The sequence below is a fragment of the Pongo abelii genome, chromosome 23 (assembly GCF_028885655.2).
Source record: "Pongo abelii isolate AG06213 chromosome 23, NHGRI_mPonAbe1-v2.0_pri, whole genome shotgun sequence".
NCBI lineage: Eukaryota > Metazoa > Chordata > Mammalia > Primates > Hominidae > Pongo > Pongo abelii.
In genome coordinates, this window is record NC_085929.1 from 46,794,921 (window position 1) to 46,818,892 (window position 23,972).

General features: G+C 43.1%; 1 protein-coding gene across 10 annotated transcripts in view; it reads left to right on the forward strand.

Annotated features, from left to right (window-relative positions):
• The window catches only part of TNRC6B (trinucleotide repeat containing adaptor 6B), a 212,159-nt gene extending 193,090 nt beyond the window's left edge, over positions 1-19,069 (forward strand). For all 10 annotated transcript variants that reach the window (XM_024239732.3, XM_024239725.3, XM_024239730.3 and 7 more), the window contains 2 exons: positions 4,328-4,467; positions 6,088-19,069. In XM_024239732.3, the coding sequence (XP_024095500.1) occupies positions 4,328-4,467; positions 6,088-6,475 (528 nt within the window). In that variant the 3' untranslated portion in view covers positions 6,476-19,069. The remainder of the gene's footprint in view (positions 1-4,327; positions 4,468-6,087) is intronic.
• Positions 19,070-23,972: the final 4,903 nt, after the last annotated feature.

The following is a 23,972-nucleotide window of genomic DNA, read 5'->3' on the forward strand; positions in this document are numbered from 1 at the left end:
CCTGCCTTCAAGATGATGATAACACATACAGTTTATAAAAGTGAAAACTAGTTTTATAAGCTAGTCTATAAAACTAGGTAAAACCCACTAGAGAGTGGCTTCCTGCAGATCTTACGGGGCAGAGAAAGAGAAAAAAACAAACAGAGTAGGGTGGTATTTTCTGGTGATTTCTGTGCAGTAGACATGATTTGCTATACAGATGTGTATGTTAGAATCTGGAACCTAGTGGAAAAGGGAGTATTTTAAGGACACCCAAAAGCTACCTGTTTCCGTGTTAATTCTCCAGCAAGACCTGAACCTATACTTCCCTATCCCTAGAAGTGTCTTCCCTTCTCAACTAAGTTCTTTATGTTTCTTAGTAGTGATCTCATGCATCATTTAGTTACAAAACCTCAGTATTTTCTCCCTCTTAAAACATATTAACCATTTTTGTGCTTTGTAAATAACCATCCATCTCTCCAGTGGAAGAGATCATTTGGCTTCATAGTTTATAAATGCTACATGGGGCCAGTCACAGTGGCTCACGCCTGTAATCCCAGCACTTTGGGAGGCCAAGGCGGATGGATCACAAGGTCAAGAGATCAAGACCATCCTGGCCAACATGGTGAAACCCCGTCTCTACTGAAAATACACAAATTAGCTGGGCGTGGTGGCACACGCCTGTAGTCCCAGCTACTCGGGAGGCGGAGGCAGGAGAATGACTTGAACCCAGGAGGCAGAGGTTGCAGTAAGCTGAGACTGCACCACTGCACTCCAGCCTGGTGACAGAGCGAGACTCCATCTAAAAAAATTTAAAAAGCTACATGGGTGTGTTTAACTCTCCGTCTATTATCCTCTTCATGTGTAGATGGCATTACTATAATTTGCTCTCATCAGACCATATCCTCCAGGTGGTTTTCCATTGGAGGAGCTTCATTTGCACCAAGCCACTCTGCCTTTCACCTTGGTTGCTAGATAACTGAGGTATTTGCAGAAGCATTATGTTGAGCACTTGAACGAGGTTAAATGGGCCCATCAAAACTGAGTCCATCACAACCTTTACAACACCTTGTTAAAAGGAGTCAGTTATGCCTCCTGTTTTTGACACATAGAATGCATTCTCTGGCATTTAATTCATACATGGATTCATGCACACTTTATTAAGCCAACATTTTCCAGAGTGTTGTCATGAGATATGATTAGGTCTCTGGCCTAATATGTTTGACATGTATACTTGGTTAAACAAAACTAAGCAGATTTTTTCACTTTGAGACTTCTTAGGCCTTTTAATATGCTAACACATATTATGATTCTCTGTGGGGAAATACATCTCCTAAATACATTTGCCCATTTGTAGGGAGTAAATCACAGGACTCGTATTTCAAGGTGCACATTGAGGTAAACAATTTCCTAAATACAGTTAACTTGAGGGAGGGTGTGGGTCAGCTCTTAATCTCTGTATCTAATCAACTCAGCTCAAAGTTCCAAGTTATGGCCGGGTACAGTGGCTCACACCTGTAATCCCAGCACTTTGGGAGGCTGAGGCGGGCAGATCACAAGGTCAGGCGATCGAGACCATCCTGGCTAACACGGTGAAACCCTGTCTTTACTAAAAATACAAAAAATTAGCCGGGCGTGGTGGTGAGCGCCTGTAGTCCCAGCTACTTGGGAGGCTGTGGCAGGAGAATGGCGTGAATCTGGGAGGCGGAGCTTGGAGTGAGCCGAGATTGCGCCACTGCACTCCAGCCTGGGCCACAGAGCGAGACTCCATCTCAGAGAAAAAAAAAATTAAAAAAAAAGTTCCAAGTTATTTCTTTAGCAAATAGTTCACTGAAATATGAAGCATCTTGTATGACCGTCCTCAAAACTATGTATACCTCCTATTTTCTAAGAGTTGTCACACAATGTGGTGATTATGTTATGATGAGATTGAGAGAAGCAGTAAGAGATGCACTGTTTTGAAAGAAGCCTGGGCAGGCTAATTGGCTGTTCACTTGTTCTATCTTATGAAGAATGCTGGCCAGATGTAGTGGCTCATGCCTGTAATCTCAACACTTTTGGGAGGCTGAGGCAGGTGGATCACCTGAGGTTAGGAGTTCCAGACCAGCCTGGCCAACATGGCGAAACCCCGTCTCTACTAAAAAGACAAAAATTAGCCGGGTATGGCGGTGGGCGCCTGTAGTCCCACCTCAGTCGGGAGGCTGAGGCAGGAGAATCGCTTGAGCCCAGGGGTGAAGGGCGCAGTGATCTGAGATCGCACCACTGCACTCCAGCCTGGGTAACAGAGCGAGACTCTGTTTCAAAGAAAAAAATGTTAATTATACACATATATCCATATAAAATGAATATGGGGGTGGCCGTGTTTGGGTTAGAATTAATTTTAAAATCAAAACTTCCTAAAAGCAGACTAATCTCTATTATAGCTTAAAAGGTTATAAGAGCAAGTCACCTGCTGTCCAGCCTGGTTGACAGAAGAGTGAGACCCCCCCCCCATCTCTAAATTAAAAAAAAAAAAAAAGAAAAAGCAAATCTTGATACAGTTGTCACCGCCTTATCCATGGTTTCTTACCCTTGGTCAAACCATAGTCAAAAAATATTAAGATATTTTTAGAGAAAGACCACATTCACATAACTTACAGTATATTGTTATAACTTTACTTTTCTTTTCTTTTTTTTTTTTTTTTTTTTTTTTTTGAGACAGAGTTGTTCTGTCGCCGAGACTGGAGTGCAGTGGCGCAATCTCCGCTCACTGCAAGCTCCGCCTCCCGGGTTCACGCCGTTCTCATGTCTCGGCCTCCAAGTAGCTGGGACTACAGGCGCCGGCCACCATGCCTGGCTAATTTTTTTGTGTTTTTAGTAGAGACGGGGTTTCACCGTGTTAGCCAGGATGGTCTCAATCTCCTGACCTCGTGATCTGCCCACCTCGGCCTTCCAAAGTGCTGGGATTACAGGCGTGAGCCACCGCACCCAGCAACTTTTCTATTTTAATCTCTTACTGTGCCTAATTTATAAATTAAATTTTGTCTTAGGTATGTATGTATAGGGAAAACATATAGTATACTTAGAGGTCAGTACTGTCGGTGGTTTCAGGCCTCCACTGGGGGACCTTGGAAGGTGTTCCCCTCAGATAAAAGGGGACTACTTTATCTGGATAATTTTTCTTTCATCACCTAAAATTTATCTAGAGAGCGTCTACCCTAAAAAGTCTGTTGTGGCATATGCTGACATGCTTGTGTAGTCTGTTACTTATAAAACAATGCTAAGAGCATTTCTCTGATCATTTTCTGCAAAGAACTACAGAGAAACTGCCTGTTTTCATCCTGCAGGGTGTCTACCACTGCCACCAGTAGTACAGCTTTTTAATCTATTCAATAGTAATCTGTTTATCTCCAAAGAAATGAACTGAAATGGTGGACTGATCTTAAATACCTATTTAAGATCTTAATGGGACAGGCGCGGTGGCTCACGCCTGTAATCCCAGCACTTTGGGAGGCTGAAGCAAGTGGATCACAAGGTCAGGAGATCAAGACCATCCTGGCCAACATGGTGAAACCCCGTCTCTATTAAAAATACAAAAATTAGCCGGGAGTGGTAGTGTGCGCCTGTAATTCCAGCTACTCAGGATGCTGAGGCAGGAGAATCGCTTGAACCCGGGAGGTAGAGATTGCAGTGAGTCGAGATCGTGCCACTGCACTCCAGCCTGGGCAACAGAGCAAGACTCTGTCTCAAAAATAAATAAGTAAAAAGATCTTGATGCAAAATAAATTAATCAGAGTGAACAAGTTTGTTCATCCAACTCATAGGTTAGGAAAATTGTCCTTAATCGCTGAAGATCTTAAGTGTTGAAGGTCTAACTGGGGTGAGGAGTACAGCCTTTGGTCAAAATGCCTGATGTCAGCACAGGACATAGAGAAGTAGGCAGAAATAGTCTCACCTTGAGATGGGCAAAGTAGGGGTAAGACAGTGTTAGAATAGGCTGTGAACCAACCAGGTCAGCCATCAGCATTTTAAATAATCAGATGTTTAGTAGTGCTTTTCTTGTTTGTGTCTTTCTCTTTACAGAGGAATACATGAGCAGTGATGCTAAGAATGTTAACTTACATTCTTACGTGGATACCATCTCATTTTTGTCCTTTTTTGACTCTACAAATTAACACTCCCACCTGTTTATCTCTTAAAGAAAACAGACCATAGGCTGAAATCATATGCTTTTGTTTTGAGCTGCATTTATGCAAACTTTATTTGCGAAATGGGCATGCTAGGTCTCAGCCAGTGCTTTGAATATCTGAAAATGTACCTTTTCCACCCCACCTCCAGTCTTTATCTCATGAATGTCATTACTCCTTAGATTGATGGGTCAACCTTGAGAACGATCTGCATGCAGCATGGCCCACTGCTGACATTCCATCTGAATCTAACCCAGGGCACTGCCCTGATCCGATACAGCACCAAACAGGAGGCGGCCAAGGCCCAAACTGCACTGCACATGTGAGTATTCGGTCCTACACCCACGTAGACAAACATGCATGAAGATGCACCCGTGAGTATTCTGGCAGCTGCTGAATTAAAGATGCACCAGAACATACACAAAGAATGGCACCGTCACACGTGCATCTGCAAGTCTCGAGTGTGGAGGTGCCAGGTCTTTTCCACCTGAGCTTGGATTGTCCTGTATATATCAGAGGCTAGTCGTCAGAATTCCAAATGTAAATAATTTGTGAAGTAGTGAGTAAATTCTAAGTAACATAAAACAAAGCTAGGGCCGGGCGCAGTGGCCCACGCCTGTAATCCCAACACTTTGGGAGGCCGAAGCGGGCGGATCATGAGGTCAGGAGATGGAGACCATCTTGGCCAACATGGTAAAACCCTGTCTCTACTAAAACACAAAAAATCAGCCAGGCGTGGTGGTGGGTGCCTGTAGTCCCAGCTACTGGGAAGGCTGAGGCAGGGGAATCTCTTGAACCTGGGAGGCAGAGGTTGCAGTGAGCCGAGATCACGCCACTGCACTCCAGCCTGGTGACAGAGCAAGATTCCATCTCAGAAAAAAAACACACAGCTAATAGAAGTGCCATTGTTTTTCATAATAGAATCTAGCTGCTTACTCCAGCCTCTTTGCAGATGACGAAATACTGTGGTCTTGGTGGGTAGCAGGGTCTTTGCTTAAATTAGGTGGCGCTAGATCAGACTTTGCCCATCCTCTTCCCTGCCACTGTCAAACTGGTGGACGGAGAAGACCTGACTGCCCTTGGCTGCAGATGCCATGACAGAAAGCTGGACACACTGCAAGCCAGGGATGAGGAGGCTCAGGCAGCGAGGAGCCCCTGAGAAAGAGCAGCACTTCCGGGGGCTGAAGCCAGGTTGCTTCGATGCTTTGGGTATGGTCTTTTGCCTCGTAACTCACATGGGGAAAGAAAGAGACCATGTTTTTCTTTCCTTTTTATCTAAGGCTTTATTTATTTTGTTTTAGAGCAGTTTTAGGATCACAGCCAAATCGAGAGGAAGATAACAAAGATTTCTGTCATATCTCCTGCTGCCACACATGAATAGCCTCCACTATTATCAACATCCTCCACCAGAGTGGTGCATTTGTCAAGATGGCTGAACCCCTCCTTATCACCAAAAGTCTGTAGTTTACATTAGAGTTCACTCTCGGCCTTGTACTATATGTGGTTTTGGACAAATGTATAATGACGGGTATCTACCATTACAGTATCAGAGTCCTCTGCCAGTTCAGTCATCCCTCTTAGCCCCCCACAGACACACACGTTTTTCTTGATAGCTAAGTTGTCTAGAATATATAAATTCCATACACCAAGAAATATCAGAATATAGTATTCTCTAGTAGTCCTTGGTTATCCTGAGCTTTGGTGATGCCTTGTTGCTTTACATCATTACTTCTCAATTACCTGGCAGTCTGGTTGAAATACAAGTTCTGGACCCAGAGGTCTTGGGTGGAGCTTGGACTTTGCATTCTAAAAAGCATTCATGGATATGGCAGCTTCTAGTCAAAGGATTGCACATTGAATGTCAAGGACTGGGCAGTCGCTCCCTCCGTGTGCTTTAGGATTTTCCTGAGATCCATAGCTCTCTTTCCCTCCCTTCTTCCAGGTGTGTGTTGGGAAACACTACCATCCTTGCTGAGTTTGCCACTGATGATGAAGTCAGCCGCTTTCTGGCACAAGCTCAGCCCCCTACACCTGCAGCAACCCCGAGTGCACCAGCTGCGGGGTGGCAGTCGCTGGAGACCGGCCAGAACCAGTCAGATCCCGTGGGACCTGCTCTGAATCTTTTTGGTGGGTCCACTGGGCTCGGGCAGTGGAGCAGCAGCGCTGGTGGCAGCAGCGGGGCCGATCTTGCTGGCGCTTCGTTGTGGGGGCCCCCAAACTATTCTTCTAGCTTATGGGGAGTCCCAACGGTGGAAGATCCCCATAGGATGGGCAGCCCTGCTCCTTTACTACCTGGTGACCTTCTGGGAGGAGGGTCGGATTCAATCTGAACTTAGAACTTTCAACTCTGACCTCGTGACCTTTTTTGGAACAGCAGCAGCACTAACTTGACCTTTTCGTTTTTTTTTTCAACTTGCAATAAATACATTTTTAAAAGGAAAAAAGAAAACGGAGAGAAAAAAAGGTGGGTCATTGACAGACTGTCTGAGCACATAGTTGCCTCCCTTATAACTTCAGTTTTTTCGTTTGGAATATGAATCCAAAAAGAGAACATATCACTCTTGAAATACTTGAATCATGAACGCCAACCTAGAAAGACAATGTGAAGCAAGTACACATACCATTTAAATTTAAACACAAAAAAATTAAAAAAATTAGTTTCTAGTTTTTCACTTTTTTCATGTTATATGGAAGTTGTTGCTAAGAAACATATATACTGAAAAAAATAGCTTTTTAACTTTGTTTGCACTGGGTGTGTTTCCGTCCTTAGGTCTACCATGTTTGGGAGGGAGGGAAATTCAAAAGAATTGTTGGGGGAGGGGGGAGGGAAGACTTGACGGAGCCTCACTTTAAAAACGAAAACACAAAAAACCTAAAAAAAAAAAAAAAAAAAAAAAGGAAAACATTTGTGATTGGCTGGTTGATAAATACCAGTGTGTTCTGGCACATGTAACTGCCCAGGCATGCTCGTTCTGGTGTGTGTGTGCACGTGTGTTCATGTGCATTCGCGTGCATCCTTCTCTGTCTCTGTGTGTGCCTGTGTTCTTCCCTTCTCCTCCTGCCCCACCCTGACTTCTCAGAAAGCTGCATCGCTGACAGTCCGCAGGCTGGCTGGCCGGCCCATCTGCTTTTTATTTTATTTTTTTTGACTATGAGAACACACAGGCCCGGAGAGCCACTGCTACTAAAGCAACTCCATTGGGCTGCATTAAGATGAACAGAGTGCTTTTTAATGATGAAAGCAGGGAGCTCCTTTCCATTTGCAACTTAGCCTGAATGTGGGGTTTCTCTGGCTGTTCTTTTGACCTAGCAGTAGAGTGGAGCACTGCCAAGTCCAAAAAACTAGAGCAGGAGGTACCTCTTGGAGCAGCTGTGTGTTTATTTCTGTTTTTTTTTTTTTTTTTTTTTTTAAGTGAATGGCCACCAGGCACATCTGAGTATCTGTTAAGTTTCATGCAGGCCTTTTCGTTAGTTTGAAATGGGAACGGAAGATAGCTTTTGATTATGCGATGTCTCAAAAACAGAAAAACTTTGTTCCCTCTTTCCTTATGATCAGGTTTGAGAAATTCTTCAAAAAATTAGGTGAAGTTGAGTTACATATTTCTTTTGGTTGGTTCTCTTTTTCATTTTATGAAAACAGAAAAGAATAAGTGGTGAGCAGCCTCCTGAAAGCATCTGCAGCTACTCCCTCTGCTCCTTTCTCGCCGAGCGTTACCTGTGCCAGGCCGTGGCGCGTTACAGCACCAGGCCATCACTGACAGAAACGTTTACTTAACGAATGTTCTTAAACCAGTGTGTACTTCAAGCGTTTCCTTTCGTTTCTCTCTGTTGTGTATTTCCTGTGTATGTGGTTTTGCTTAGGCAGGTATAACTTAGCGAAGACTTTTAAGTATTGCACCTTTTTTTGGTTTTTGACCTCTTCCCCCCACCTTGTAATTTTGCTTTTTTTATTTCGGTATTTAAATACTTTTTTTTTTTTTAAGCATCAATGTAGTAGTACTCTGGGCCGAACAGGGGGCAACGTTTAATCTACAGTTATCACCAACATGTATGTACTTATGTTGGAATCAAAATGTATCAAACTGCTTATTGTGAAGAGAATTATTGCAGACCTGAAGGGGGCGAAAAACCAGATAGGGTGGGGGGATGGATGCCGGTGACGTGCTAGCACTTGTGTGGACATCCCAGTCTGCATTATACTGTTTAACATAAAGTGCCGACATTTTGTACCAGCAAATACCTGCCCATTCCAACCCTTGGTGGGAGCAGACCTCTACTGTCCTCTGTAACTTGCTGCTATTGAGGACAAGGGAGTTTTTCTTTCTTTAGCGTCTTCAGTGAAGGATACAATACAACAATGCCTAATGTATTTGACTTTTAGCTTGTGTCTGTGTGTAGGTGGGTGGGTGGGTGTGTATAGGAAAAGCCTGAAACAAGTTATTTGCATTTCAGTGGTTTTGTGAGACAAAGAATGGGAAATTCTGTAGCCCCTCTGGCTTACCCTGTTGATTATAAACCTAGCCTCAAAAGAGATTGACAGGCATGACTCAAGTGAGTGTTCACATATACAAGCCTGCATGAGCCCTCTGTGGGTAGGTGGTCACACTTGGCGTCTGCAGCATTGACTTGGCCCCGCTGGGTGCCTTGAGCATGCCCTCTTCCTGCTCTCCAATTTGAATCACCACCGTGCCCCTTCCACCACTGTTCCCCATACAAAAGCTCTCCTTCCAGCAGCCCCCACTGACCGCTCTCTGTGTGGAGCAAAGTGCTGTCATGCAGTGACCACCAGGTGAAGAGCAGCTTGTATTCAGACATCTAGAGAAGGTTAAATCTTAGTGTCCCTGGGCCAGGAGCATATCCCAAGGCTCCTGCGAGCCAGTGGTGACCCTGTCCACTGCCGCTCTTGGTTCACTGCTGTGTCCTGCCCCACCCCCCTCTCCTCCTGCCTGTTGGTTCCTTTACCTGCACTATGGGTTAGTTGAGTTCCTTACGATACTACGGTGAAAGCCGGGTGCTAGAGCCCCTCTTGTTTACAAGACATAATGAGGGATTTGAAATATGTAAAAATAAACATGAGAAGCTAAAATGTTCTTCCATCATAAGCTTAAAGGGAAAAAAACTAAAAACTTTAAAAAAAAAAAAGACCAAAAAGTGCGTATATATATACATATAAATATATATTTTAGATGAAGACTAACTCTGGGAGCATTTAACAGTGTTTTTTGTTTCTGTTTTTAACATTTGTTTTCCTGCTTTAAAATTTGCAAGCATTCTCAGGAATTCTAGGGTAGGAAGCCAGTTTTTTGAAGATGGTTTATTTAACCATATCTTATCCTAGAGAGATGGCTGTTTCTTTCCTGTTAATAAACTTTTACAAGTTCCTGAAACTTCAGAAAGTTTAAACAATTTTTACTTAAAAAAATGTAAAAAGAAAAGTCTCCAAACATTGTCATACTGGGGATCACACATTTTAAAACACATAGAAATATTTTTTAAAAATTATCAATTTAGCAGCAACAGGTAAATTCATTACCTTAAAAATATGGGAGAAGGATTAAGCTTTGTAAGAGCTCGATCATGGATTCTTTTGAAATTGTGTGTAGTTTAATGGGAGAGTGTTTGGTGTGTATAGATGAGAATGCCATCACTTTGTTCCTTTCCATTTGAGACTGAACTGAAATCTCCCCTAGTAATTTTTATTTTTTTAAAGGAACCCTTCTCCCTGTCCCCACAACCCCAGCAACAAAAGAAAGGAAGGAAGGAAGAAACAACAGCTTAAAAAAAAAAAGTAATCTGTAAAATAGTACAGTTGGATTGCTGAGAATCTATGTAAAGAGTTAGGAAATATAGGTTAATAATTTTTGGAACAAATTTTAAATATAGGCATTACTAGAGGAAAATTATCTATGGACTGTCCTATTAATGAAGAATGTCTGTCTTACCTCCGTTTGTTTTGGGAGGAGGAGAAAATATAGAAGAATCTAATAAGGAACAAGTGATTTTACTTTTTTAGCTCCCAGCTACTGTTGTGCTTGTTTTAATTGCTGTTTTGAAGATCTGCTGCTTAATTATCCCCATCCCTTAGCCGGAGATGTGGAGTGTTTCCTTTCAGTTTTTGGTGATGTTGAATTCTTTTGTATTCCTTCCTGGGGCCAGGGGTCAGAATTCCCAAGCATGACCACAGCTTCTTTTAAACATTAAGCTTCCCAGTGGGAAAGAAACTCCAGCTCGACAGGTAAAGGGAGTGGGTGGGGTTGCTGCCTGCAATTTCTCTAAAACCGCTTTAGTGCCTTCGTACATACACCCAGACATCCTGAGCAAGGGGGACGCACATGTGTGTGCGTGTGGTCCGGTCACTCCACAGATGTAAGATACTCTCCCATAAAGGACATTGGAGTGGTTCTGGACAGGCCCCAAAGGCAGTGGGCTGAATTTAAAATAAATAAACAAACATCAAGCAAGTTAATATGTTTATGTCTCAATAATGTAGAATGCCAAGTTCCTTCCTGTGTCGTGTGCCCTCCGTTACTGTGCATTGACTCCTCCAGGTGTGTAATTGTGACAACTGCAGTGATTTGGAAAGTCTCTTTGTGTTGGGCCAATAGAAAGGGGTTCCTGTTCTGCTCTTGTCCTTTGTCTCCTCCCCTTTTCCCCCAGACCTCCGCCTTCTTTTTGTCAACTTGCTGGGAGCTTTGCTTTATTGGTTGGCAGTGACCTAAGAACAGGATATGGTGAGGATGTCATGGAAGAGAAGAGCTCTTTCCGTGGTATTCTTCGGCAAGAGCCATGTCTACTAAGAGGTTAGGTGACTTCAGTGTACTTACAAAATTCAGTGAGAGTGCCTTCTTCTCTTCTACTACACTCTGGCATAGATACAGGCTTGCTGGTCACCTCTCATTACATAGATTTATTTTAAAAACATTTTGATTATGTTAATTTGAGCTTTCCCTTTTTTTTTTTTTTTTTTTTTTTTTTCTAGTTACTTCTTTGTAAAACACTTGATTACTAGTGGCTTAGAGGTGTGTACATCTCTTGAACATCACAGACTTGGTTTCTACCTACCACACGAGTAGCCAAAAGAAAAGAAGCACTAATAGGGAAAGGGGTGTCTCACACCAGACAGAGGACCTCTGCTGTCAATTAGATCCAGTGTCATGACCTAACTTTAAGTATTTAAAAGAGTTCAGATCTCTGAGACACTGTGAAGAAATGGATGGCTCGTGTAACATCTCTGATCCCTCAGTCCCCAATCCTGGACATGTTTCATTTACAACATTCATAGGAGTTAACTTAGCAGTGTTGCAAGTTAAGGTTCCAAACCAAATTATTTAATCAGTGTCCCCCCAATAAATCATTTATCCATTTATTGCCAGTTAGTTTTATTTATAGCAACTTGATTTCCTATGAGTATGGCTCCTGTTCTAAGAATTTTCCCACCTCTTCTGACATGAATGTAGCATAAGTTAGCAATCGTTTCTTCCAAACTCCTGTGGGTTGAATATGGTATATAAGGTATGCAAGAGGAAAAAGAAAGAAAAAGATAAAACTCCCGCCTGAGAATTTGGAAGCACCTTTATTAATACATATATCTCACAGAAACTAGAAGCTCATAGGCTGTTAACTCTTTGCAACTATTCACTCATTTTTACCACTTTTTTTTTGGAGGGGGGTGTGATTTTTGTACGGTTAACAGCCAGATTCCATTTCGACCTCAGATGCTGTGTACTTTTTAATTTCATTTTTTATATTCTGCCATCTTGACTCTTCTTTAAAACAGAATGAAAATGTCTGCATGCTGAGCAAAATGCTTACGCCAAGCCTGTTTTTCCCTGCAGAGTAAACAGGATGTTTTCAGCAGACTTGGCTGTAATAGCCATCTCTAAGATTAGGGAACAATTGAGTCTTTATGTAGAAAAGATCCCTTTTTTCCCCATCCTCAGAGTTAAAATTCAACATTTAAAGCTTTATAGGTTATTGTTTTAGATTTGAGATTTTTAAGTATCTGTAAGATCTTTAGGAGTGAGATAAATTTTTAGCTGGTTAAAAAAAATCAAACTTTCCTCTGCAGTGTTTTTGCCATGTTTTGTCACACTTCATGTGTATGCATTAACTATACTTCTTAGTGTTACTGCAAAAAAACAAAAAACAAAAAAAAAGCCTTGTTCTTTAATTGTGTTTTTCCTCCTGTGAGTGGACAACTAAAGCCGCGTGATAATGCGGATGAAAATATTCTAGTCTGTGTGTATACAATGAATTGTCAGTCTTCAGACCTCATGGTCATTAAGAAAATAGGGAACTCACAAACCCTGCTGCACACCACATTTACTTCTTTATCTGCAAGTACAGGGAGGCCATACAGTCAAGAAACACAGCTATACATAATGCTGTTGAGGACATCATCATTCTGTAAGAAAACAGAATATTATCTAGATTTCCAGAGTTAGTGCAGACCCTGTGATAACAGTGTGTGGGTTTGTGGCCAGTGCCAAAGGTGTGTGTATTTTCAGAAACGGTCCCTATTTGTCAGTGATAGTGTTTTTTTTTTTTTTTTTCTTGATCTTAAATTTGACAAAGGGGGTGGTAATATCACATTCTTTAGATTTGAAATAATTATCAGCTCCAAGAATCTGTGAACATAGTAATAACAATAAAAATTCAACATCGACCCTCCCTAACCTGCTCACCATACCTCCCCACCCCGTGCCTCTGAAGAAAGAGGCCTTGAACATCTACGAGGTGGTAAAGGGGGACACTGGCCAGGGAGTGGAGAGCTACTCCTCCAGCAGCTCAGCACCCACACTGCCCTCATGCGTGTGGCCACCAGGACCAGATCCGGAGTGATTGTGGCGTACCCCTAATATTTGAGTAGTTTTTAAGCTGTCAAGTCTCTTGTCATAACCTCCTACCGCCACCCAAAAAAGTAACGAAAGTTGCAGTAACTGCCGGTGTTTGCCTCACCGAATTTAAATCGTTCCCTTTTCAGTTAGCTATATACCTGAATTTGTTTTTAACAAGAAACTGTACATGGCCAGGAAAAATGGTACTACCTTGGCCAAAGGGTCTTTGCAAAAAGCTCAGTCTTCAGTTCCTCACTGTGACCAGTGCTTGTTTTGTTCATGGGAGGGGAAAGATCAGATAAATAGGCAAGAAGTATTCTGTTTTAAATAAAGAATAAATAGTGTCCATTTAAAGCACTTTGTGCCTCAGCTTCATTTTTAAACTATAAATCATTGCTTTGGAAATAAATTCCCAATTATAATTGACCCATTTCTAGCCAATATCAACAAGTTGGGATGGTTTTTTTTTTTCTTTTTTTTTTTTTTTAAAGGGAAATTCCTCTTTACTGCTCACAGTAAGCTGCAAAAGAAAGTTGTCAAGGTGGCTTATGATGCTGTTGTAGCAGAGCTGTGAAAGGAAGTGCTTTGCTTTCTCTCCCGCCTTCCAGAATCTGGCGTTCCTTCCCCTTAGGCTACTGAAAGGTGTGTACAACTCCCAGAGGGGTGGCTGTAAAAGTTGACTGGAGGCAAAGTGGAGTGGCCTTATTGCCAGGACTAGCCCTACAGAAGAGCTTTACAGAGAGGAGGACAGTACATCCTGTGTGTGTTCGCCAAAAATGGGAAAGGTGGGTATTTATGCAAAACAAAATAAAAACCTTTGGAACCCTTTAAGAAGTTACATACCTTTTAAAGGTAGTATAGTTTCTCACCAAGTGATGCATTTTAGCATGACACTTCTTGCCAGAAATTTTCGGATAAGTTAGAATAAATGTGTTTAAAACATCATCCACACCCCTTTTAAAATTTTGTCTAAGGAATTACTTAAGTATAGTATTTCTGAATGTGCCTTTGTGAGTACAGAAACCGTCTGTTCTAGGAAGAGGCTATCCGTTGGATACAAACAAAAAGACGGTCAGCTTAAGTCTTTAGGGAAGTCAGAGTTCCTCCTGGAAGTCCCAGGAGCAGCTGTTGAGATTTCATTAGCATCAATATTGCACAGTGTAGAGTTGAGTGGAAGAGATTCTGGGACTTGGGAGAGGAGACAGGGGAAGGTACCCAGGCGACGCAGACCCACGTTAGTCCAAGAGCGCAGGTTTACACATCTGCATTCCCTACTTTTCTCTGTCTGTATGTTTGTGCTCATGTGGCTGTGGCTGTTTTGTTTTTTGTTTTTCTGTAAGCACTAGAGAATTGGAATATGGTGATACTTGTGACACATTCATGCATGTAAACAAGGCGTTTTCCAGCTTCTGCCGTGTGCGGAGCGGGCAGCACACTTACCCTTTGAGTCTGTGTCCTGAGGCGGCCATTACGTTCCCACATGGGCGTCACGTCACGTTGCTGTTGATGCAAGCAGGGTATTACACGCAAGGAAAAGGGGTTTTGAAGAGTTAAGATTGAAGTGTTTGAGAAAGAAAAGAGAAAAATCTGAAATATTTTATTTCTTCAGAGCTATTATAGTTGAACACAGAAATCTGCAGTGTCTTTATTTGTTTTTGTGTTTTAAACAATTTCACCTCTTCTCCCCACTCCTATCTTCTAAAGAAATATCAAGCAAATGCTAAGGGCCATTTCCATGATTCCTCAGAGCTCCCCCAAAGAGGAAAACAGTCCCTCCTGCTCGATTCCTTCAGCTTCATTCAGGAAGACACAGGGAGGAGAGATGCTGCTTCTGCACTTTGCTCTCATCCCTCTCTCATGGCCTTGAAATGTATTATTATGCAAATGTGAATTTTGATACTGAATTTAAGAAGAGGTTGTTGGATTTTTTTTTTTTTTTCAAAAAAAAAAAAAAAGTCCCACATGTGGTCATCGTCGCTTCTTTATGTTGTAAGGTGAATTGTAACTATGCATTCTGCAAAGGGGGTGGGGAGGAGAGGGCAGAAAGGGGAAGGGAGTAGCTTTGCATCCTTGTTCTCCAGTTTCTGTGTCCATGGTGTCCCCGTGTCCTGGAGGGGAAGGGGAGTGAGAGATGAATGTGGTAAGGTCAGCACAGTGAGATAGAGACCTCTGAGTCCTCTTGCCACTGTTGCTGGCAGGTCTGATGGCCAGGTAAATTCCAGGGGGCCTGCAGTTCCTGTCAACCAATGTGGTTCAGGATTCTTGATCCTAGCCGTGCAGTGTTAATCCAGTGCAGCAATGGAACTCCACAGGCTCCAGTGTTCTCTGGAAAAAGTACTCATCCTTTCCTGAATTCAGAGCCCTTCAAGCTCAGGAAACCACGCCTCACTCGTGCTGACCTGAAAGTTAATCTTTAGGTCAATTTTGAAAAACTCCGCCGCCTCTCTCCTTGTTAATATTTCTTTCTTCCTTTTTAATCATGTTTAAGTGAATTTACTCTTAGTTATAAGGAACTGTCCTGCTTTGTGAGGAAGAGGGCTGTTGCTTGTCAGGCAAAAAAGTTTTCTCTTCCCTACCCACCATCCCTCTCTCTGCTTCCCTTGCATTTGGCAGGCTGTATGAAGCCAATGAGCTGTGAGGTGTTTTGACAGGGGAGGTCTGCATGCAGCCTCTTCTTTGTCCTAACAATTCCTTTGTTGATCTTGCCTGTGATGAATCATAGCACCTGCATTGCTCTGGTCTAGGCATTATTTGCAACACACAGTATCGTAAGCGAGAGATTGTTCTACCTATATTCAGTGTTTTCCATGCAGCAATTCTTCTTGTTGACGTTCACAGTACTGTAACGAGTAACAGACTTGATCACAGTCTCCTCGTGCCTGTGCAGGGCTGCACAGGCATGATCTTATCAGGGTTCCAATCTGTTAGATTGCCTTTAAACAAAAAAAACAACAAAAAAATATAATCCTGACGTTTCAACTGTCTCACACAAAATAATACCTCGAGGTACATTTCCCCCTGCAATGTAAACCCTTAACTCCTCTCTCCTTTCTGACATCAGTGGATTATCCTTTTTAAAATATGAACATGTAAATAGGAGGATAACTTCAAAAAACATTTTCTTTGCTGTGAAAGTAACCCTAAAATATGTTTTCTTCTTTTGTTTTTTTTTTTGGTTTTTGTTTTTAAGCCATCAGAAGTTTCAGATCTTACTCTTTCATGTTTAAGAGGAAAGAGCAGAGCAGGTCGGGGGAGCCGGTTTGCATTTGTGGTGGAGGGGTGTTATCTCCATTGCCTCCCATACAGTGACAGCAGACCAGTATGTAAACCCTGTCTTGGCTGGGCGTGGTGGCTCACACCTGTAATTCCAGCACTTTGGGAGGCTGAGGCGGGCAGATCACCTGAGGTCAGGAGTTTAAGACCAGCCTGGCCAACATGGTGAAACCCCATCTCTACTAAAAAATTAGCCGGACGCAGTGGCGCGCGCCTGTGGTCCCAGCTGCTCGGGAGGCTAAGGCAGGAGAATTGCTTGAACCCGGGAGACGGAGGTTGCGGTGAGCCGAGATTGCACCACTGCTCTCCAGTGTGGGCAACAGAGCGAGACTTCGACTCAAAAAATAAAAATAAAAAAACAAAACACACACACACACACAAAAACCCTGTCTTAAATAGCTGCCATCTCTTCCAGCAATTTAGTGCCAGGGTAAGAAGTGTCTGAATTTCTCTCTTCCAGAAGATCCATCCCCTGCAGGGACTCCAGAATGTTCTCCACACAATACCTGGAGCTCTCAACCGTTCTTGGTTCAGACACACACATACACACCCCTTGAGTAACTCAGTATCATTTTGTAGTTCCCAAAAGGATGTAGTCCCTGGCATTTTGGTTTGCGCTGTAGAATCCATAGCCTTGTCACTTTATGTTCTGGAAATGTACTGATTTCTTACTCGGGAGGAAACTTGTGTAAGGAGATGTGCAAACCACCCTGAAAGCCATGTGCATCCTCAGCTCTTCCATTAGCCCCTCCATGAGCTCGAAGCGACATTAAGTAGAGGGAAATGCTTTTAACAAATGCTGCTCATGTGGATCTGTCAGCTATTGCTTGCCTAGATTTGGGCACCCATGAAACAGGGTTGGAATGGATCATTTTGAATTGCTTCTTTGCAGATACCCCCTTTGCCCCCATCTTTAAGAGAAACCCTTTACTAGTCAAGAAGCCCTTTTCAGTTGGATCTCACTGATCTTGTATAGTGACGACTTCCTTTGAAGGAAGAAGCTTGATTATAAGTGCATGCATATTATCCACCCACCTTCTGATTTGGGCACTGTTGACTTTGGAATTTTATTTATTTTGTTTATCTGGAGGCCCTTTTTCTATCAGTCTCTCATCCCTCATGGGTTCTGCCTGCCCTTATATCTCTTATACAATGCTCCCAAAGGGCTTTGCTGATCTCTGCACTTCTTTCCTGGGACACTTCCCCCACCACCACCCTTTGCACACACCAGTGACCAAAGTGTATGCAGTGATCTCACAGAAGACATCAAAAATGGTGCATGCACCGTGAATGTGCTCACAGAGACACGTGCACAAGATTCTGCACCCTTGGCCTTAATCTCAGTATGACTTAAGGTGCAGGAACATTTTTAACAGGTTTTAAAAAAAACAAAAAACCCTTCTGGGAGGAAAAAAATAAAAAGCAGATAAAACAGCTCAACTGTTCCCACTCCTAACTCTCCACTATGTGCTTATAACTTCACATTGTATGCCCACCCCGCCACCCACCTCATCCCTGTTTTGCGTAACCAAAAAACAGACAACAAAAGCAACCTGAGGAGAGGTTTCTGGACTATTTTATCTGTCTCCATTTAGATGGAGATGTAAATGCTGCTTTGGGTTCCATAATCCTAGGGGGCTATGTTTACATAGTAAAATACATCCTACCAAATCAGGAAACAGTGAATAATGGGAGTCACTTCACAGAGACCAGGAGGACCTGGGGGGGAGGGGGGGCGTAGCAGAGGAGGATGGGTAGAGAAGTACCATTTTAATTATTTGTGACTTGTGGCTTCCTTCCTCCTCTCCTCATCCCTCCACGTCTCTCTTTGCCCCCTTTAGACAGAAGGTGCAGAAAAGGGCATCAAAAAGAGGCTGGATTTTTTAAAAGGCAGCTTTCCAACTTTGCACACAAACAGGTAACAGGAAGGTACAGCAAAAATCCTCTCATCTGAAACACTGTCAGCAGAAACAAAACCTGTAAAAATGATTAATCAGCTGCACATATTGATGCTCTCTGCAAGTTACCTTTAAGTGTTTTTTTTTTTTTTCTTATACTTGAAGTTGCTTTTACGATATTATTTTGGTGGTTTTCTTTTCTCTCTTTGATGGGCAATAGAGAAAGTAGATAATGGGATTTAAGGACGCCTGGGGGAGAAAAGGGAGGATGTGGCATTGTCTTTTTTTTTTTTTTAACATAGAGGTTTAATCAAACTCCCATATGTTGAAATTGCTCCTCATATTACTGGTTTTACATGGACACAGAAACTAGGCACTTTAGAGGTGCACTTGCATGGCAGGCTGGGCCCCCTTTTCTATATTTTATTTTCCTTTTTAGTATAGTGGTACTTAAAATCACTGGTTCACTTAAAAAAACAAACAATAAAATGTTAAACTCTACTAATGTACAAATAAGCTGAAAAGTTGCATTTTATGTGTATTTTTTGCCATAGCAGGTACTGTATTTCTCATGCTGGATTTCAAAAAAAAAAAAAAATTATCAAAAACAAAAAAAACTAAAGGGTGGTGTTTTATTGGATTGTGACAGGTTGAGTAATAAGGAATTAAGTCGTCGTCATTTCATTAAAACTGAGAGATGATGTAATGCATATATAAGAGTTTTCTGAAGGGTTTTTTTGGGCTTTTAAACAGCTTATTTTTGTTTTTGTTTAGTTTTTTATTTTATTTTATTTTGGAAAGATATGATTGTATTATGTGCAACTCAGTTGCTTACATTATAACTACAAAATATTTTTGGGTTCCTGGAAAAAAAAAAAAAGAAAAAAGACTAATAAATGTGTTTGGCTGCTAAGCATTTACTATTGTGGTTTCCTGTTTTATTCTGCCAGTTTAATTTGCTCATTTGTTGAATGTTTATATGTTTTTTCTTATTCTTCTCTCCCTGCTCCACATGTAAAAGCTGTCAGAAATTGAACATTTGAATTTGGGCCGCAACTTTGTCTACCTTGTCTTGTCATGTTTTTGTTAGGGTTGTTGGGTTGGCTGGTTGGTTTGTGCTGCTCACCGCCTGCCCCAATGCTGAACATGGTCTGCCTACAGTGCAGGGTTCAAATTCTCTAAGAGAAATTGATGTTCTCCTTCTGCCTTTGGCTGTTGTCTTGTTTAATCCTAATTTGCATTTGGAATGAGAACATGAGAAGAGAGAAGAGGCCTGCCTAGAGTTCTGCTGCATCCCACTGCTGCGGTGCCCAGGGATAACCAGCGAGTTAGCTTTGTCCAGAAAATGCCATGCTGAGTGCCCGTCTGCCCTGCTTTGGGTGCCGCAACACTGCTGAGGAGCATGGTAACTGCAACTGTTGGGCTAGATTTTCCCCATCTCGGATGTATTTATGGTTAGCTGCTAAAATAGAGACTTGTTGGATATGTAATTGTGAAACACCTCTAGAATGGTAAAGAGGAAGAATGGACAGGAACTAATATTTACTCATTTCCAGATACTTTTGTATCTGATTTTATTCTCAGACTGCTATGAGAGAGATCATTAGGAAGCTGAGGCTCAGAATTTGTTATTTTTATTTTTATTTATTTTTGTTTTTGTTTTTTTGAGACGGAGTCTCACTCTGTCACCCAGGCTAGAGTGCAGTGGCATGATCTCCGCTCACCACAACCTCTGCCTCCCGGGTTCAAGCGATTCTCCTGCCTCAGCCTCCTGAGTAGCTGGGGCTACAGACACGCGCCATCACACCCAGCTAATTTTTGTATTTTTAGTAGAGACAGGGTTTCACCATGTTGGCCAGGCTGGTTTCGAACTCCTGACATCCGGTGATCCGCTCACCTCAGCCTCCCAAAGTGCTGGGATTACAGGCGTGAGCCACTGTGCCCAACCGGCTCAGAATAATTTAATTAGCCAATAGAAGGTTGCATTGATTGAGTGCTTACTATAAGCTGAGCGCTATTCTAAGCATGTGATGTATATGCATTCTGTTAACTGAAACTCATTGTCATGGGTGAAACCAAAATAGGACAGATTGGATTCAAAAGTTATACCAAGGCCGGGCACAGTGGCTCGTGCCTGTAATCCTAGTATTTTGGGAGGCCAAGGTGGGCAGATCACTGGAGGTCCGGAGTTCAAGACCAGACAGGCCAACATGGTGAAACCCCGTCTCTACTAAAAATACAAAAATTAGCCGAGTGTGGTGGTGCGTGCCTATAATCCCAGATACTTGGGAGCCTGAGATAGGAGAATCACTTGAACCCAGGAGACAGAGATTGCAGTTAGGCAAGAATGCACCATTGCACTTCAGCCTGGGCGACAAAGCGAGACTCTGTCTAAAAAAAAGTGATGCCCAATTGCCTCTGCTGAAAAATCCCTGGATTTCTGAGAAAAGATCTTAAGGCCTGTTGTACAAAGTGGTAGAGCCATCCCGTCTGTCACCACAAAAGAAGTAAACCTTGAAAAACGGGTAAGAAGAGACGCACCAGATGTTCAAAAACATGGAGGGCCTGCCTGTCACAGGTAGGTGCTCTTATTGAAGAATACAGATCACTGCAGAGACTGTAAAGACCTTTGTTACCAAAGGCTTTGTTTTAAATTTGCATTATTTTAAAAATGTATAAATGGCTAAGGAGTAATATATTGTAGAATTAAAGGTGATTGTCAAGTCTTTAGCGTCTGACCCAGTTTTCCTCACCACAGATGTGTCCTTCCATCACCTTGGGTGACTTTAGTGTCCACATGGAAAATCCACCTATAACCTGGGCTTCTCAACCCTTCCTCCAGCCCAGCCCCCTCACACATACCCATGCTCCCCTCCAGAGTCACTAATTTCAGCATCCTGGACCATGACCTCCTCCTTCCAACTGGCTCCCACTCCTCTGGCTATGTTGACTTCATCAACCACACCCGCCTAATCCAGTTTAGATTCTGTAGCCTGTAATTTCAGTAACACGCTTGCTAATACCCATGCTTTACCTGCCGCTCTGTTTTCTTGACCTATCTGACCACATTCCCACTTAGGAAAAACTCTGACCCCCAGCACCCAAAAGCAGCCCAGCATTGCTGGAAAAAAAAAGTCACTACAGGGCATATGAAGACTCCTGTAAATCCACTGTAACCTACCCCCCAGTGAGACCTTGACACTGTCCAGCAGGCTTCCTGTATTGCTCTGATCAGCTCACTCTACCACTTCTTTCCCAATTACGTTGTTTTTTTAGAGGCAAGGTCTGTGTTGCCCAGGCTAGAGTGTAGTGGTGTGATCATAGCTCACTGTAACCTCGACCTTCTGGGTTCAAGTGATCCTCCTGCCTCAACCCCTGGAGTAGCTAGGATTACAGGTGTGTGCCACCACACCTGGCTAATTTTTTGTAGAGATGAGGTCTCACTGTGTTGCCCAGGCTGGCCTTATCCTCCTGCCTCAGCCTCCCAGAGTGCTGGGATTACAAAAGCGAGCCACCATGTGCGGCTACCCTTCCCAATTTAAGACCTTTTCTGATTTCAAATCTTAACCCCCTTTCTCCCTCAACTGAGGACTTTGCCTACTAGTACACAGATAAAATTAAGAGATATCAGAAAAATGCCCTCAAATTCCTGCTTCCAAACTATGAGAAAGAGAGATCTGTCTCCCTTCTTTTTCTGGTTCCTTCTTCGTTGCTCAGGATCCTTCTTTTCTTGCCTTCTGGTAACTTTTACCTCCGTTACCCATTCTCTCTCCATGTGTTCACTGGGGCCCTCGCTCCCTCCACATGCTTAAGTCCATCCCATGATAAAGCTCATATTCCAGCTGCTGCCTTGCCAACTGCTGCCACATTTTTACTCTCCAGAAATGTTCTCGCTTCCCCTTACAGTCTTCCAATCTGGTTTCTACCCCTATCATTTCACTAAAAGAGCTTTCTTGAAGGTCACTAACAATCTCCCTAAGTCCAGTGGACATGACCATTTGCCTGTTGAGACCACAAATTGTAGATTTCCTTCTGTCTTCTGATGTGTTCCTCTGTCTCCTGTTATCTCTCACGCTTTCATCCTCTTACCTAGCCAGGAAATGGGTTGCATCAGTGCTCAAACCCAGGCCCTCCTTTGTTTGCTGTATACTAGGGTCTTACTCTGTTGTCCAGGCTGCAGTGCAGTGACACAGTCATAGCTCATAGCAGCCCCCAAGTCCTGGGCTCAAGTGATCCTCCTGTCCCAGCCTCCCAAGTAGCTGGGACTACAGGCATGCACCACCATGACCGGCTAATTAAAAAAATTTTTTTTTGTAGAGACAGGATCTTGCAGTTTTGCCCAGGCTGGTCTCAAACTCCTGGCCTCCAGCGATCCTCCCACTTTGGCCGCCCCGTAAGTGCTGGATTACAGTCATGAGCCATCACACCAGCCCATTCCTTTTTCTTAGTTACACCAAGCTCATGCCCCCTCAAGGCTGTTAACACTTGTTTCCTGTGCCCAGAATGCTCTTTCCCCTGGATCTTTGCCTAGTCGCTGAACAAATATGAGACCTTACCCAATTATCCTATCCAAAAATGGTTGTCACAACTCTCAAACCCATCCTGTTTCTCTCTATGCTCGTCTTGCTGTATTTTCTTCATAAAACTTAACCACTCCATAAAATTGTCTTATTTCTTCATTTTCCATCTCCCTTATTGGAATATAAGCATCAAAAAGGGCAGGTTCACCTGCTCCGGGGCCTAAAGCCTCTGTGGTTTTAACCATCTATATGTGAATGACTCCTAAATTCATATCCAACCCTTACCATTGAGCCCCAGACCTGTATATGTAATTGTCTACTCAACATTTCCAAGCACTTAGCTATCTTTTTTTTTTTTTTTTTTTCTTTTTGAGACGGGAGTCTCACTCAGCAGTCGCCCAGGCTGGAGCGCAGTGGCGCGATCTCAGCTCACTGCAACCTCCGCATCCCGGGTTCAAGCGATTCTCCTGCCTCAGCCTCCCAGTGGCTGGGATTACAGGTGCCCGCCACCAAGCCCGGCTAATTTTTTTGAATTGTTAGTAGAGACTGGGTTTCACCATTTTGGCCAGGCTGGTCTTGAACCCCTGATCTCAAATGATTCGCCTGCCTTGGCCTCCCAAAGTGCTGGGAGCACTTAGCTTATCTTAATGATACTGCAAACGCAATAAATCCAAAGCAGAATTTGACCTGTCTGCATGCCCCACCCCCAACCCTGTAGTAACTGACATCACCATCAACCCAACAATAAAACCTAAAAACCTAGGAGGATTCTTGGACTCTGCTGCTTCCTTTCCTTCCTTAACTAATTCTTCACCAAGCTGGGTTGATTGTACCTCTTCATCTCTTTTCCTCCTTTCTTTGGCCACTTCCGTTGTCCACGCTAGATCACCTACATCATTAGGTCTTAACCAGTTCACTGCATTAGCCTGGCTGGTTTCTCACTTGATGTTCAGTACCCCCACCTCCAATACATTCTGCATGTAATTGCAGGGATGATATATTTCAAAGCATCAGCCTGATGAAGCCTGGCACAGTGGCTCACGCCTAAAATCCTAGCACTTCAAGAGGCTGAGGCAGGAGGATTGCTTGAACCCAGGAGTTCAAGACCAGTCTGGCAACATGGTGAGACCCTCTCTCTACAAAATTAAAAAAGTAGCCAGGTGTAGTGGTGCGCACCTGTAGGCCCAGCTACTCGGGAGGCTGAGGTGGGAGGATCACTTAAACCCAGGTGAAGGCTGCAGTGAGCCATGGTTGTGCCACTGCACTCCAGCCTGGGGGACAGAGCAAGACCCTGTCTCA